General features: G+C 35.1%; 1 protein-coding gene across 1 annotated transcript; it reads right to left on the bottom strand.

The window, feature by feature from the left end:
• Nucleotides 1-665: 665 nt before the first annotated feature.
• On the bottom strand, nt 666-3653 carry LOC113773781 (AP2-like ethylene-responsive transcription factor PLT1). Its single transcript, XM_027318393.1, has 6 exons — nt 3481-3653; nt 3311-3375; nt 2930-3018; nt 2493-2566; nt 1671-1723; nt 666-1054 (listed from the first exon to the last, which is right to left on the bottom strand). The coding sequence occupies exons 1-6, from the start codon at nt 3651-3653 to the stop codon at nt 666-668; spliced, it is 843 nt and encodes a 280-aa protein (XP_027174194.1).
• Nucleotides 3654-11998: the final 8345 nt, after the last annotated feature.

The following is an 11998-nucleotide window of genomic DNA, read 5'->3' as shown; positions in this document are numbered from 1 at the left end:
TTAATTGGGTGTAAAACCATCCTAGTCCTGAGCTCTAATTATATGTTATTGTGGACTGGGGCCTCATTACGGTTTGTTACTAAGAATTCTCCCAAAGTTGTCTCGTATAAAGAATTCTCCCAAAGTTGTCTCGTATAGTTTTAACTAGCTTATACATATAGATAGATGGTACAAAGTCATGCACATGTTGTAAATTTGATGTACAAAATGTAATTCAAATGTTATTTCGTGAGTCTTGTACATACGTTGAAGAGGGAGTGAAGTTTTGGTACTATCTTAAGCACCAATCGTCGGGAAGAAATCCCAACTTTAAGATGGTTCCAGCAGCTTGAATGCATGTACGTGTAGAATTAACCATAAGGTACCAGAGCCACTTAGGTAAGGAAAGTAACATAAATATTTACACCAAATTATGCAGCTTCATAAGTTAAGGAACAAAAGAAAAGTTAAACCATAGCAGAAATAGAAGTTTGCACATTGTTTGCTACTAAATAAACGTCTAAAGTTTAGAGCAGCCAATGTGCATAAACTTCAAAAGTGCTATCCCCAAAAAGACAAAAGAAAACAATGGAGTTAACCACTCCAAATCTTAAAGCACTACATCTTGACCAATCTGAATCATATCAGGATCAGCTTATGTGTTGTGCTATTAACCCTAGCTTAAGTTAGTTTTTGACATAAGGCTTGAAGGGGCCGGAGCTGGAATGCGAAAACATGTTTTGTGCACTGGAATCAACCACATTGTAAGCTTGCGAATTCGGATGTGCAGATAGGAGGTGCATCAGAGTCTGCGAGTATCTGAAGAAGGGTATCTGAACCTGGTGCAGCAAGGAATGGTATCCAGATGAACTGTGGCCTTGAGCTTCTCCCGAAGACCTGCACATTGTTGCCTGCTGAAGGTACTTGGCAGCTTCTTCAGTGATTGGTGGGTTTGTGGTTCCTGTCCAAATTCCGGCGACATCATACAGAGCTAGGCTGAAGTTTGTTTGTGCATTCCAGCCTTTCTCTTTGATTGTCCCAATGTCATAAGCCATTGCAGCTTCTTCCTCAGAGCCTGTCAGTGGCAGATAACGAATATGATACATGGCTGCAATTTTTATGGCTTCAAATTTTAAGCATGCACAAAGAAGAAAACTACACGTACAGCGAAAAAAATATGTAAAAGGAAGAAGGAGAAGAATAAACTCACTAACAAAATATTTAATAATTTTATCAACTGAAAACTCACTCTTGTCTTGTTCTGATTCGCGCCACTATTTCCTCACTAAACTCTTGAACCAAGTTTTTTACGAGCTATTCCTCTTTAAAGAAACAAGGCAGCAACAATAGTAAAATCTACAGACTCTCGAAGTCTCGATTGACTAAAGAGACAAAACCAACTAGTATTCGGTCAAGAAACTTGAATAAAGCAACTAAACTGCCTAAGCTACGAAATCAAATTTCAACTTTGATTGAGACTCGGACAACCGACACGGAACCAGATTAAGAAAGACTTCTATAATCAACTTAGCGTGGAGTATGATGCCACGCAACACCAATCTCCAAACACCTTTACAATCATCTATAATTTGACCAACTAAATATATGGCATTGACATTTAAGCTAATTGTAAATAACTAAATTAGGGGGGTTTAATTTTTCAGAATACTTGGAAATTAATTGAACTTTACCAAAAGTCCTGACATATTGTCCACGTTTCTTGCTTGCCTTGTGAGCGAACCACCTGCCGGTTTGAAAGTGCCTGTCATTGAATAGCTATTGATTATATATGAATTCCAGCGAAAACGAGAGCAAGACATATACAGTAATTTGTTGATGTATATACTAAAAATTATACTAACAAAAACATCGTGTCTATTACAGGGGAGAATAAAAAAAGAGAGGAGATTTTCAGAATGAAAAAGGACCTAGTGACTCCGCGATATTTGGAGCCTGCACTTGCAAATCGGCTGCCAGACCTGGAAGTAAATGAAAAAAAAAAATTACAATGTCACGAATCACAAATTGTATTGTGAAGATTTTTCCAAGCCAGCACACAATTGAGTAGAAAAGGGCAGCAGCACGAACTTTTTGGTTCTGTAGGCTAGGCTTGTTTTGGATGAACTTGACAGTTAAATATCATCAAAAAGAATGAATATTATTATGACATCGATCTTAGGCTGTCTATCTAATATGCAAGGTGTAACCTAAAGCCAAAAAACTCAAAACACTATTTTTTATGGATAACTTTTAGAGGGTTCCTGGAAATGAATCTCCATTTATTTGTATTTGTTTTTTTTTTGTTTTTTAGGGTCTTTTTGGAAGAAAGTAAAATCGGAGTACTAGAAAAATTGGCACATAATTGAGTTATTCTGTAGGATAACAAGCAGAGTTTTATGTATAAACTTCAGTCCAAGAGTATTCACACTAGTTCCAACCGCGAGCAATCGAGAAAACAAAACGAAAATATAAACTAATAAAATCAAGCTATGCCTTATGGAAGGTATACTCACTTTCTAACATGAGCCAGCAACTCCTCATCATCCATGTCCCTCGTCACTCTCATTATATCCCGGTAATGACTTGCCTACAATTTCATCCGTTCACATTTCAGAAATTAAAGCTAGCTCTCACTACTATCACTTCATCATGCTTTATAATAGATGCATCAACGAATTGAAAAAGAAAGGATGAGACTCCGGAATATGCACTTATTGATGCTCTAAACGAGGAAATTTTCAGTCTTCTCATGCAACAGATCAGTCTATCATGCATCTTTACGTTTCTCCAATCTACCTAAAGGAGCTAGGGAGGACTAATATACTTCAATATATAGCTAATGGTCAGATAATCTTCGTATATACCTCAATATTTGAAGGAAAGACCTAATTCCAAGATTTTGCAGCCAAACATTAAACTCATGCAGAAACAATTGAGAAAATAAATATACCGGGAAATTCAATTTTGCTCTTGCTCCGGAGCACTTTAGAGTGACAATGTCATGAACCCTTGCAGCCTCCTCTTCATCAGCATATCTACCTGCTCAAGATAAATTCTAGCCAGTATGAGCAACTAGTAATGTTAAAACAGGCCAATAAAATGTGTGTGCGCGCCTAAGGAAAAAGGAAGAATAAAATTTAATTACTCCCTTAGCAATTGGAGACTATAAGTTGCTTTCACTCACCCAAATATACTGCAAAAAGATAGACAAGAAGATGGGGTGAAAAAGTTAGTATATAGGATTTCTTGACAATGACAACTAACATATTTAAAAACCCTCTAATATAATCTTCGTGTAATTGCTGATTAGTCACAAGCTCTCAAACGTTACCTGAGCGACCTCTCGTTTTGACATAGGCGCCAAATGAGGTATACAGATGATCACTGTCTTTGACCCTGCATTTTGGACTTAGAAGTGTTGATATTGTCTTCAAATTCATGCTATATCCATAACTACTGTTATGAATTAGCAGCTAGAACGAAAGATTAAATAGCACTAACTTATTCACTCCACTATAAGCTGAAGCAGATCCCCTGACCAATGATGGTTCTGAACTTTCTCCCTGAGTTGATGCAAATTCTGGGGCAATATTCTTCCCTGAATTCTCAGCAGCAGATTGATCAACAGATTGATTAGCCGAAGGGCTCCCAATAGCAGTTGAACTTGAAGCCATGACTCTAATTCATTTGGGCAGCATGGTTCAAAATATCAAAATAATAGCATAAGTCGTTACCATTAATGAATGTAGGATTTTTTGGATTTAAGATGCTGGAACTATTCATAGTATTGATACAGAATCTAGGCTTTACTAGTTACTAGTCTGTAGACTAATTTATGGTATGTTTGTAGGAAAATTACAAAGTCGTGTTACTGAATAAAAAGTAATTAATTTATTTTTTGTGATAAAGCCATTGATAAGAAGCACTGATTCTTGGTGAACAATATGAATTACAATGACAGGTAATGATTTTGAAAGATTATAACCAGTAAAGACATGTCAAAATAGTCTACAAAGAAATTAATTAAGCTCAACTGTATTCACGTGACATAAATTAGATATATATCAATGTGAAAATAAATTATTAAGAACTGCATTAGTTTTCTAGGTTTCATGGACTTAAATAAGAAATAAATAATTATGTATGATAGTAAAGTTTTATGACGTCCAGCCATAACCGGAATATCACCATTTATGATGACTTCAACGCAATTCCAAGACAGACACAAGGGGAAATTCGCATAGACAGGTTAGGCATGCCTTCCCTCAGGTGGAGGAAAGTAGGTTAACCTAAGAGGTTGGCTAATTCTGGATCATTCTGTGAACTGCCTGCCTTGTGATAATTTTCTTGAAAAAAAAAAAAAAAGATAGTAAAGTTTTCACAATTCAGTAATAGCGATAAACTTTCTATTTTATAAATTATAAAAATTTGAAAAATATTATGCAAATGACTTGAGCATGTAGTAAAATCCAGTAATTTAGCCCCTATGCACTCGATTAGTTTCCCCGTTAGAAAAAAAAGGGAAAAAAATCTTTAAAAGAGAGATGTCAATAATATTTGTAAATCAAGAAAATCTCTTCAAAGGAATCAAAATGGTAAAACTTGAATGTCGTCACACATTTTGCATTAGCAGATTAGAATTTATCCATAACGTTTTCATTGTAAAATTTTTTCAAAGCAATCAATTAGAAATGAGATCATTTTAACTCTAAGTACGAAAAATTCTTATCAATATACCTCAAGGATGTTGGAAAGCACTAAACCTGGTGTAGGCAAATGTGCAGAAAGTTTGGACCTGTAACAAACGGTAAACATTGGAATGAATCAAATAAAATAAGAGACACCTTTATAATCAAAGTGCCCAAAATGTGCTGAGAATTGAGAAACTGATTTAACCACGATTTAATCAAAGTGCCCAAAGTATTTACAAACTATTAAAACTAAATAAGCCACTTGTTATCTAAGTACCCATCATAAACCATTTGAAACGGATTTTGTCAAAAAAAAAAATTGAAATCTTAAAGAATTAGTTGAAACAATTTTTGATTTCATCTCTTTGATATAGACAAATATATGTTCCTCCTGAAATTTCATTTTTTAGATTTAACCAAAAAATTGTTGTCAATTTGCAAGACTAGCTTGTTCTAATGCTTCAGTTTCTTGTGAACTGTTACTGGTTTTTAGTTTGTTTTCCCAAAAGTGACATGTACTTGTGTGATTTACTGTTTCTCAACTCTTTACAACCTTTATTCCCAATCTTTTTCTTTTTACCGGTTTTTTGTTTGTTTTTAGTAAACATTTACACTTGCCTATTTTCTCGTTTCCAATTTTCTCTTTTTATTATCGGACTCTCATAAAACTCCATCCCCTCCCCCACCTTTTTTTTTTTTTTGTTTTGCTTTCAAAGAGAACGTAGCTTCATAGATTTTTTTGTAGGAGTGCTAAAATTCTACATCTATCTAAATCTATACATAAATTTCTTTGTACCTATTTGCATTTGGTACTGTAAATATCTCATTTTAGGTCAACAGTACCCACTACGTCACCATAGTCCCAAAAAAAAAACAATTTAGGGTAGCCCCAAAAAGAATATCTATATACAGGAGTTTATGTTAAAAATATATCAATTTAGAGGTACTTGGTGTGTATTACGTCCCATAATATGTATGCTTTTTTGACACTGTAATTCATGAATCCAAATCAGAGTGTTACTCTAATTAAAATTCCTTAGCTTCGACAAATCATAAGATTGAGAAAGCTAAAAAGTAGACGTGTATTTTCTTCAGTTTATAAAGCTTCTTGGCACCAATATTTGGCTTGAACATTTTTGCAATCAATATATCTCAAATTAATCAAACTTCCCTGATTTTCTTGCCACCCAGGATTCTCATGCAGCGTTTCTGAGCTTGACTTGAAAACTCACCCCGGCTTGGCCCTTAAACTCCATTATATAACATCCATAACTTTCATAAAAACTAGGAAATACATATTAAACCACTTCTGGACTCAGAAAACGAAGATATGCTTATGAAGGCTGGGAGAAAGTAAACAAATAAGTATTCTTCTCCAATAATGTTGATCTCTAAAGTTCCCCTAACTAATAGCTTTTGATACAAATCTGGCAAAATCTGAACAGACCAGTGATTTAGCATTTAATCTCCCCTTCTGGTGCAGGATCAAGTGATAGAAAATGTTTGATTATTTGCTGAATAGATTTTAAAGAATTTCAGATTTCGTACTTAATGATGCCTAATCAGCCATCAGGAGTAAAGAACTTGTTTGACTAGTTATACGAATGTAACTCTTTCCCAAGTTTAAATCAAATATATATTTCCGTCATCATAAACACGGTATGTAATTATTTAATGATTGGATGTAAATTTTCATAGGTCTACAAAACATTTTCCACTTCGAATATCAGAAAACTTTGATTATCTTCTTATGGTGCAAAGCAGAGATTGTTTCTCTAAATATTTATGATAAATCTTAAATTGCTAATAACTCATAACTACGCTAAATGCTCAGTCAAACAAAAAAAAAATTATACATAACATCACACCACTTTTTTGAGATTATTAATGCATTACTTAGTATGGTCAATGAATATATTCAGTTCCCTAGAACTCATGCCGCAAGTAAATTTATGTGTTAATTAATTTTCTTCAACATTTACTTTTCATCAGTTTGGAGCAAAATGCTATGCTTTTGAAATTAACTTGGTGCTTTGAGGAGGGAGCTGACATGATCATGGACGTAGGAAGGGAAGCACAAATTGAAATGAGCAGCCAACACCACCACATTCTCGCCAACAACAATTTTACATGTAATCATATTATAAAGATCATCTGATATCTTTCTTATATAGTCGACAATCAAAGACTAACATCATGACATTCTTTTTCTTTATGACCTGAGTACTTTAGCTGGGGGCGGGGAACGAAAAGCAGGAAAGGGAAGAAGGGGATTGTAGGCGATAAAAACATGAACCATGTTACAAAAACAAGGAACAAAGACCATTTTTGCCAAGCATATCAGACGTCAAATCCAAATCGATCTGTTCCCATCAAATGATGCTCCGGCCAGTTGACCATAGTTTTGAATTCCTTCTCTCCTAACTCCAGACTTGCAGCATTACTTGTATCTATTTTGGTTCCCTGGTTTTCCATTGCGTGATGATCAACTTGCTTAGTCTTCTGGCATTCCCCACCATCAAAAGTCGCAGGTGCATCGATCAGCTTAGAGTTTACCGTGTTCCCTTCAAAAGAATTTCCACTGAGATTTAACCTACGTTGCCTAATACAAGTAAAAAGAAAAGGACTAGCAGAATTAGTTAACTATGAGGAATTAATAAGTTGTACCTTCCACATTACTGCTCCCCGATAGATTTTGCCATTTTTGGCTTTCAGACTCCGGATTGTATCCTGATGGAATGGTTTGCCAGTTACTACTGGAGCCAAGTGCAGAACTGCTTCTTGAGAGCCTGAAAATCAGTTGTTGTATGAGATTCAATGAAAATTAAATGCAATTAGGCATTTAGACATGTATTAAGGGAGAGAAACTGTTTGTTTAGTGTGTGTCTGTATGTAATCGTATGTGAGGGGAGAAAAAGGAAGATAACCTAGAAGCCCTATGATAAAGAGGGGTGGCACTAGATATGCCTCCATACCTCCTGAAAGGTTACAATTTTTGAACCGTCACCAAAAAATGAAGAAAAAATGAATTGATTGATAAATAGAATACTCTCTAGGAAAACAAGACTGCAGATTCTCAATGTAAAACGGATTTAAAAGAAGAGATGCAAACATGTTCCAATTGAAGCGCCTGTTGCTTGAGCTCCCATGAGAAGTCTCCCCATAAAGCTTCACCGGGAATGTTCTCGCTCGCGACCTTATAGGACCTCCAGTTCCCCTACAATTATCATTTGATTAACATTAGTTCACTAGATAATTCCTATATATAGCAAAGATTCTGATTATATTAATTTCTTTAGGACTAACCTAGTTACACTTGGTGGAGAAACCAAACTTGGTGGGGGAGTATTCGATCTCTCCGAGCAATTTTCATCAGTCCTGCTGACTAATGCGGTGGCAAGAAGACTAGGTGTTGCCTTATTATTTTCTTTGTATCCAGGGGTGCCTGGACTTGCAACTTGAAGTTTTCTTGTGGGTTGGCCGTCAACTTCTTTTCTCCTTTGACTTGGACAGTTGGGCAGATTCTGTTTCAACAAGTCTATGATCTTCAGGGAACCCTTGTCCCTTTGATTGGTTGCTTCTGAGGGTGGTTCTACCATCAGTAGACCACCAGTGAAATTTTCTTCCTTGGAGAGGTTCCTGGTGGTTTGTTCCCTTTCGTTGACATCCCTGGTACAGTGCTTCATCCCTTCTTGGAACACAAATGCCAGTGAATAGTCATCTTTTGCTGGGAAAATTTCATCGATAGCTTGTGATGTTGTTTGACTTGGAGGGTCATCTTCTTTGGGGTTCTCAATTGGCCTTTTTAGAAGTTGTTCAGATTGTAACTCTTTTGGAACGTTGGGAGCCGAAAGATTTTCAGTTACCTTGTTTGACAAAAGTTGGCTAGGGGAAGAAAAATGGTTTGCACTGTCTGAACCATTGTACCCCTGTTTAGGAGCAAAATTGTTCAAAAGTTGCGAACACCCAAGATTTTCTGCCGGCGTTTGCATTTGGTTTACTACGTTAGAACCCGCATACAGCTGTTTTGCTGGATTCTGTAGTAAAGAGTACTGTCCAGGGAGAGAATTGCCCAGATCTTTTGAACCTGTAACATTTTCCATTGGCGATTGCAACAGGTTTACTGATTTTGATGAACTTGCATACATCTCTGTTGCAGAATTCCCCAGGAAAGATTGTTGTGGTCGAAAACTGTTCAAAAGTTTTGAAGCACCGGGATTTTCTTTTGAGGTTTGCAAGGGAATTATAGGAGACAGGCTTTGGTTTTGGCTGTGGTTTCTATTGAAGTTTGAAATTTGGAGAAAACCATGATTCAAGCTGGATCTATCTGAGGCTATAAATTGACCAAAGAAAAGGCTATATTTTTTTCTCTCTGAATTAGATTCCATGCTCGGGATTGAAGTTGTCACAAGGCATTGATAACTCAATTTGGAAGCGTCTATAAATGGCCAAGAACCATTAGATGATGGATAGATGCTTACTCACTCACCATGTGTTTGAAAGTTTTATGCCAAAATCCTGGCTTGACTAATTTATTCAAGTTTAGAGGTTATATTCAGAAACCAATAATTATGCTGTTACCATCATTTTTTTTTTACGGAAACGTTAAAAATATTATTGATATAAAAAACAAGTTATACAAACTTGAGCAAAGGCTCATGTTACCATTTATTGCAAGATTTTTAAATGAGAAAATATTGACTTTATGGAAAGTAGTTGCATTTCTGAGTAGGAACTGACAAATTAATTGATAGCTATTGTTCGTCGCCTGCTCTGGATTACACGACACAATGAAGGAAATAGTCACCATGATTCTTTTTTAAACTGGAAAGTGAGATGGATAATGTTGGCTACTAATAATAATACAACCCGCACTGTGTGTGTATATATATTTCAAAAACTGTTTTTGTTTTGGAGTCTATAGCGACCCTCTAAAAATAACACATACACACAAATCTCAAATACATCTAAAAAAATAAATAAATAAATAAATTATACCCGCTTTCTTATTTCATCCACTACTACCCACCACCACCATCATTCCCTCCCTCCTTCTCTCTCTTCCCTCTTCTTATTTCTCCTCTTTCATCCTTCTTTCTCCTCCTCCCTCTTCCTTCCCTCCCACCGGGTGCAAAAACCTTCCTCCCCATCCCCTCCCCTTTCCAATCGCGACTAGAGAGTTGTAGTTGGACCCTTTGGTTGCGATTGGAAAAGGAAGGAGAGGGTGAGGGGGTTCTAGTAGAGGGAAGGAAGAAAAGGGAGGAAGAGAAAAATGGGGAAGGAAGAAAGAGAGAGGACGGAGGAAGAAAGGGGAGAAAGAGAGAGAGGAGAAGGGAGGCTATGGTGATGGGTGTTATTTTTTATTTTCAAAAAATACCCTAAAAATTTTAAATTCTAAAAATGCCCAAAATACATTCTAAAAAATACCTCCAAAAATACTCTAAAAAACATTTAACTATCTATAATAAAAAAAATTTCACATATATCACTTCATCCCCATAAATACCTAATTTATATGGAGCCATTTCTTAAGACTAAATAGAAATCAAATTTACCATTTACCATTATGTATTGCTTTTAAAGAAAAGCCTTTCTGCTTATTTTCCTCCAAAAGATAGGGATAATTCATGATTTTCTCTTAAAGTGGTTGAGAACCGTGCAGATAACCATTCTATGGCCAAGTTATCAATTTACCAAACTTACAAATCAAGCAACTATGCAAGAAATAAAGTATCGTGCAATACATACATAGATACAATACAGACACACGCATACATATATATATACACACACATATGTATACATGCACACATATATACATATATAAATATACATACACAAACATACATACATATATATATACATATATATACACAGACACATGTACACATACATACATACATAATATATACACATATGTATACATGTACACATACATACATACATATATATACATATACATACACCATACATATGTACACATGCATATATATACGTACACAGACATACATACATATATATATATACATGCATACATATATACATATATCTATATAGATACAAGTATATATGTATGTACATATATACATGTATCTATATATATGCATATATATATAATGGTAAATTTGATGTATGTATGTATATACATATATATAGATACATACATACATACAATATATACATATATATGAGGGGTTAACCCCTTAAACTAGGAAAATAAATAAATTAAATTAAATAGAAAGCATAAGAGTTAAGAAGTGGGTCGCAGTCGGACTGCCACCAGTTAGATTGTTAATTTAGGCAGTATAACCGGCTATGGATGGTTAGTATAAATAGAATAAATAAAACAAGAATAAGTAAATGAATATAAATATAGGCAGCTTAGCCGACCATTCAACAGAATAAGATTGAATAAGAGAATATAAGAAAACTTACATAGTTTGAAACTTGAACGAGGCTTGCTTCCTTGTTTGAATTCTAAAAACTAAAAATTAAAAATTAGTTTGTAGAGAGAATGAGGAGAGAATTCTTCAAGTTAGAGAAATGGTGTGTGTAGAATGGTGTTGGGATTGAGGGGTATTTATAGTAATTTTTCGTGTTGCTACAGTACCCACTACAATGCGCGTTATAGTGCACAGTTTGTCTTTTTGCTGCCATATTTGCACAGTAACTTGTTGGACTACTACAGCGACTTCCGGTGCTACAATGAGAATAATTTTTTCTGATTTTCTTGTTCCGATTGAGCCAGCTTGACTGTTCTTAGAAGTATTTTTAGCAAATTGTTGCTGATAATTCTTCTAATGCTTCTTTGATCCATCTCTTGTAGTGCCATGTATTGACTCCTTGTTTCTCAAGTAGATACTTATTGAGAGCCATTCTTTTAATATTTATTCTTTGCATGAAGTATTGTTCTTTCAGGGTTTGTATAGAGTAGTTTGAGTCTGTTACCCCGATATGGTTATATCTGTGTATATTGTAGCATGAAATTCTTTCTCCAATTTTTCGGTTGAAATATATGGTATCAAAGTTTCTGATTCTGGATTCTTTACGCTTGTTTTCAATATAGTGATATTCCATCCAGAGGCGTGAAAAAGCATCGTCTCTGAGTTTGATCTAGAATGATTGAGTAGTCGGATATTCAAGAATTAGAAATGGATTTTCATCCTCTTCAGTTACCTGAATCCAGTTTATCATTGAATTTTCATCAATTGGTTGAAATTGGTTTGAAATTGTTTCATCAGGTATCCAATTTGAAGTTGATTGAGCAGGAATCCAATCCCAATTTGATGTTTGGCCTTCATTGTCTTGATTCCAATTTGATGATGTTT

This window comes from Coffea eugenioides, chromosome 6 (assembly GCF_003713205.1).
Source record: "Coffea eugenioides isolate CCC68of chromosome 6, Ceug_1.0, whole genome shotgun sequence".
Lineage (NCBI taxonomy): Eukaryota > Viridiplantae > Streptophyta > Magnoliopsida > Gentianales > Rubiaceae > Coffea > Coffea eugenioides.
This window is presented reverse-complemented; position numbering and strand designations above follow the sequence as displayed.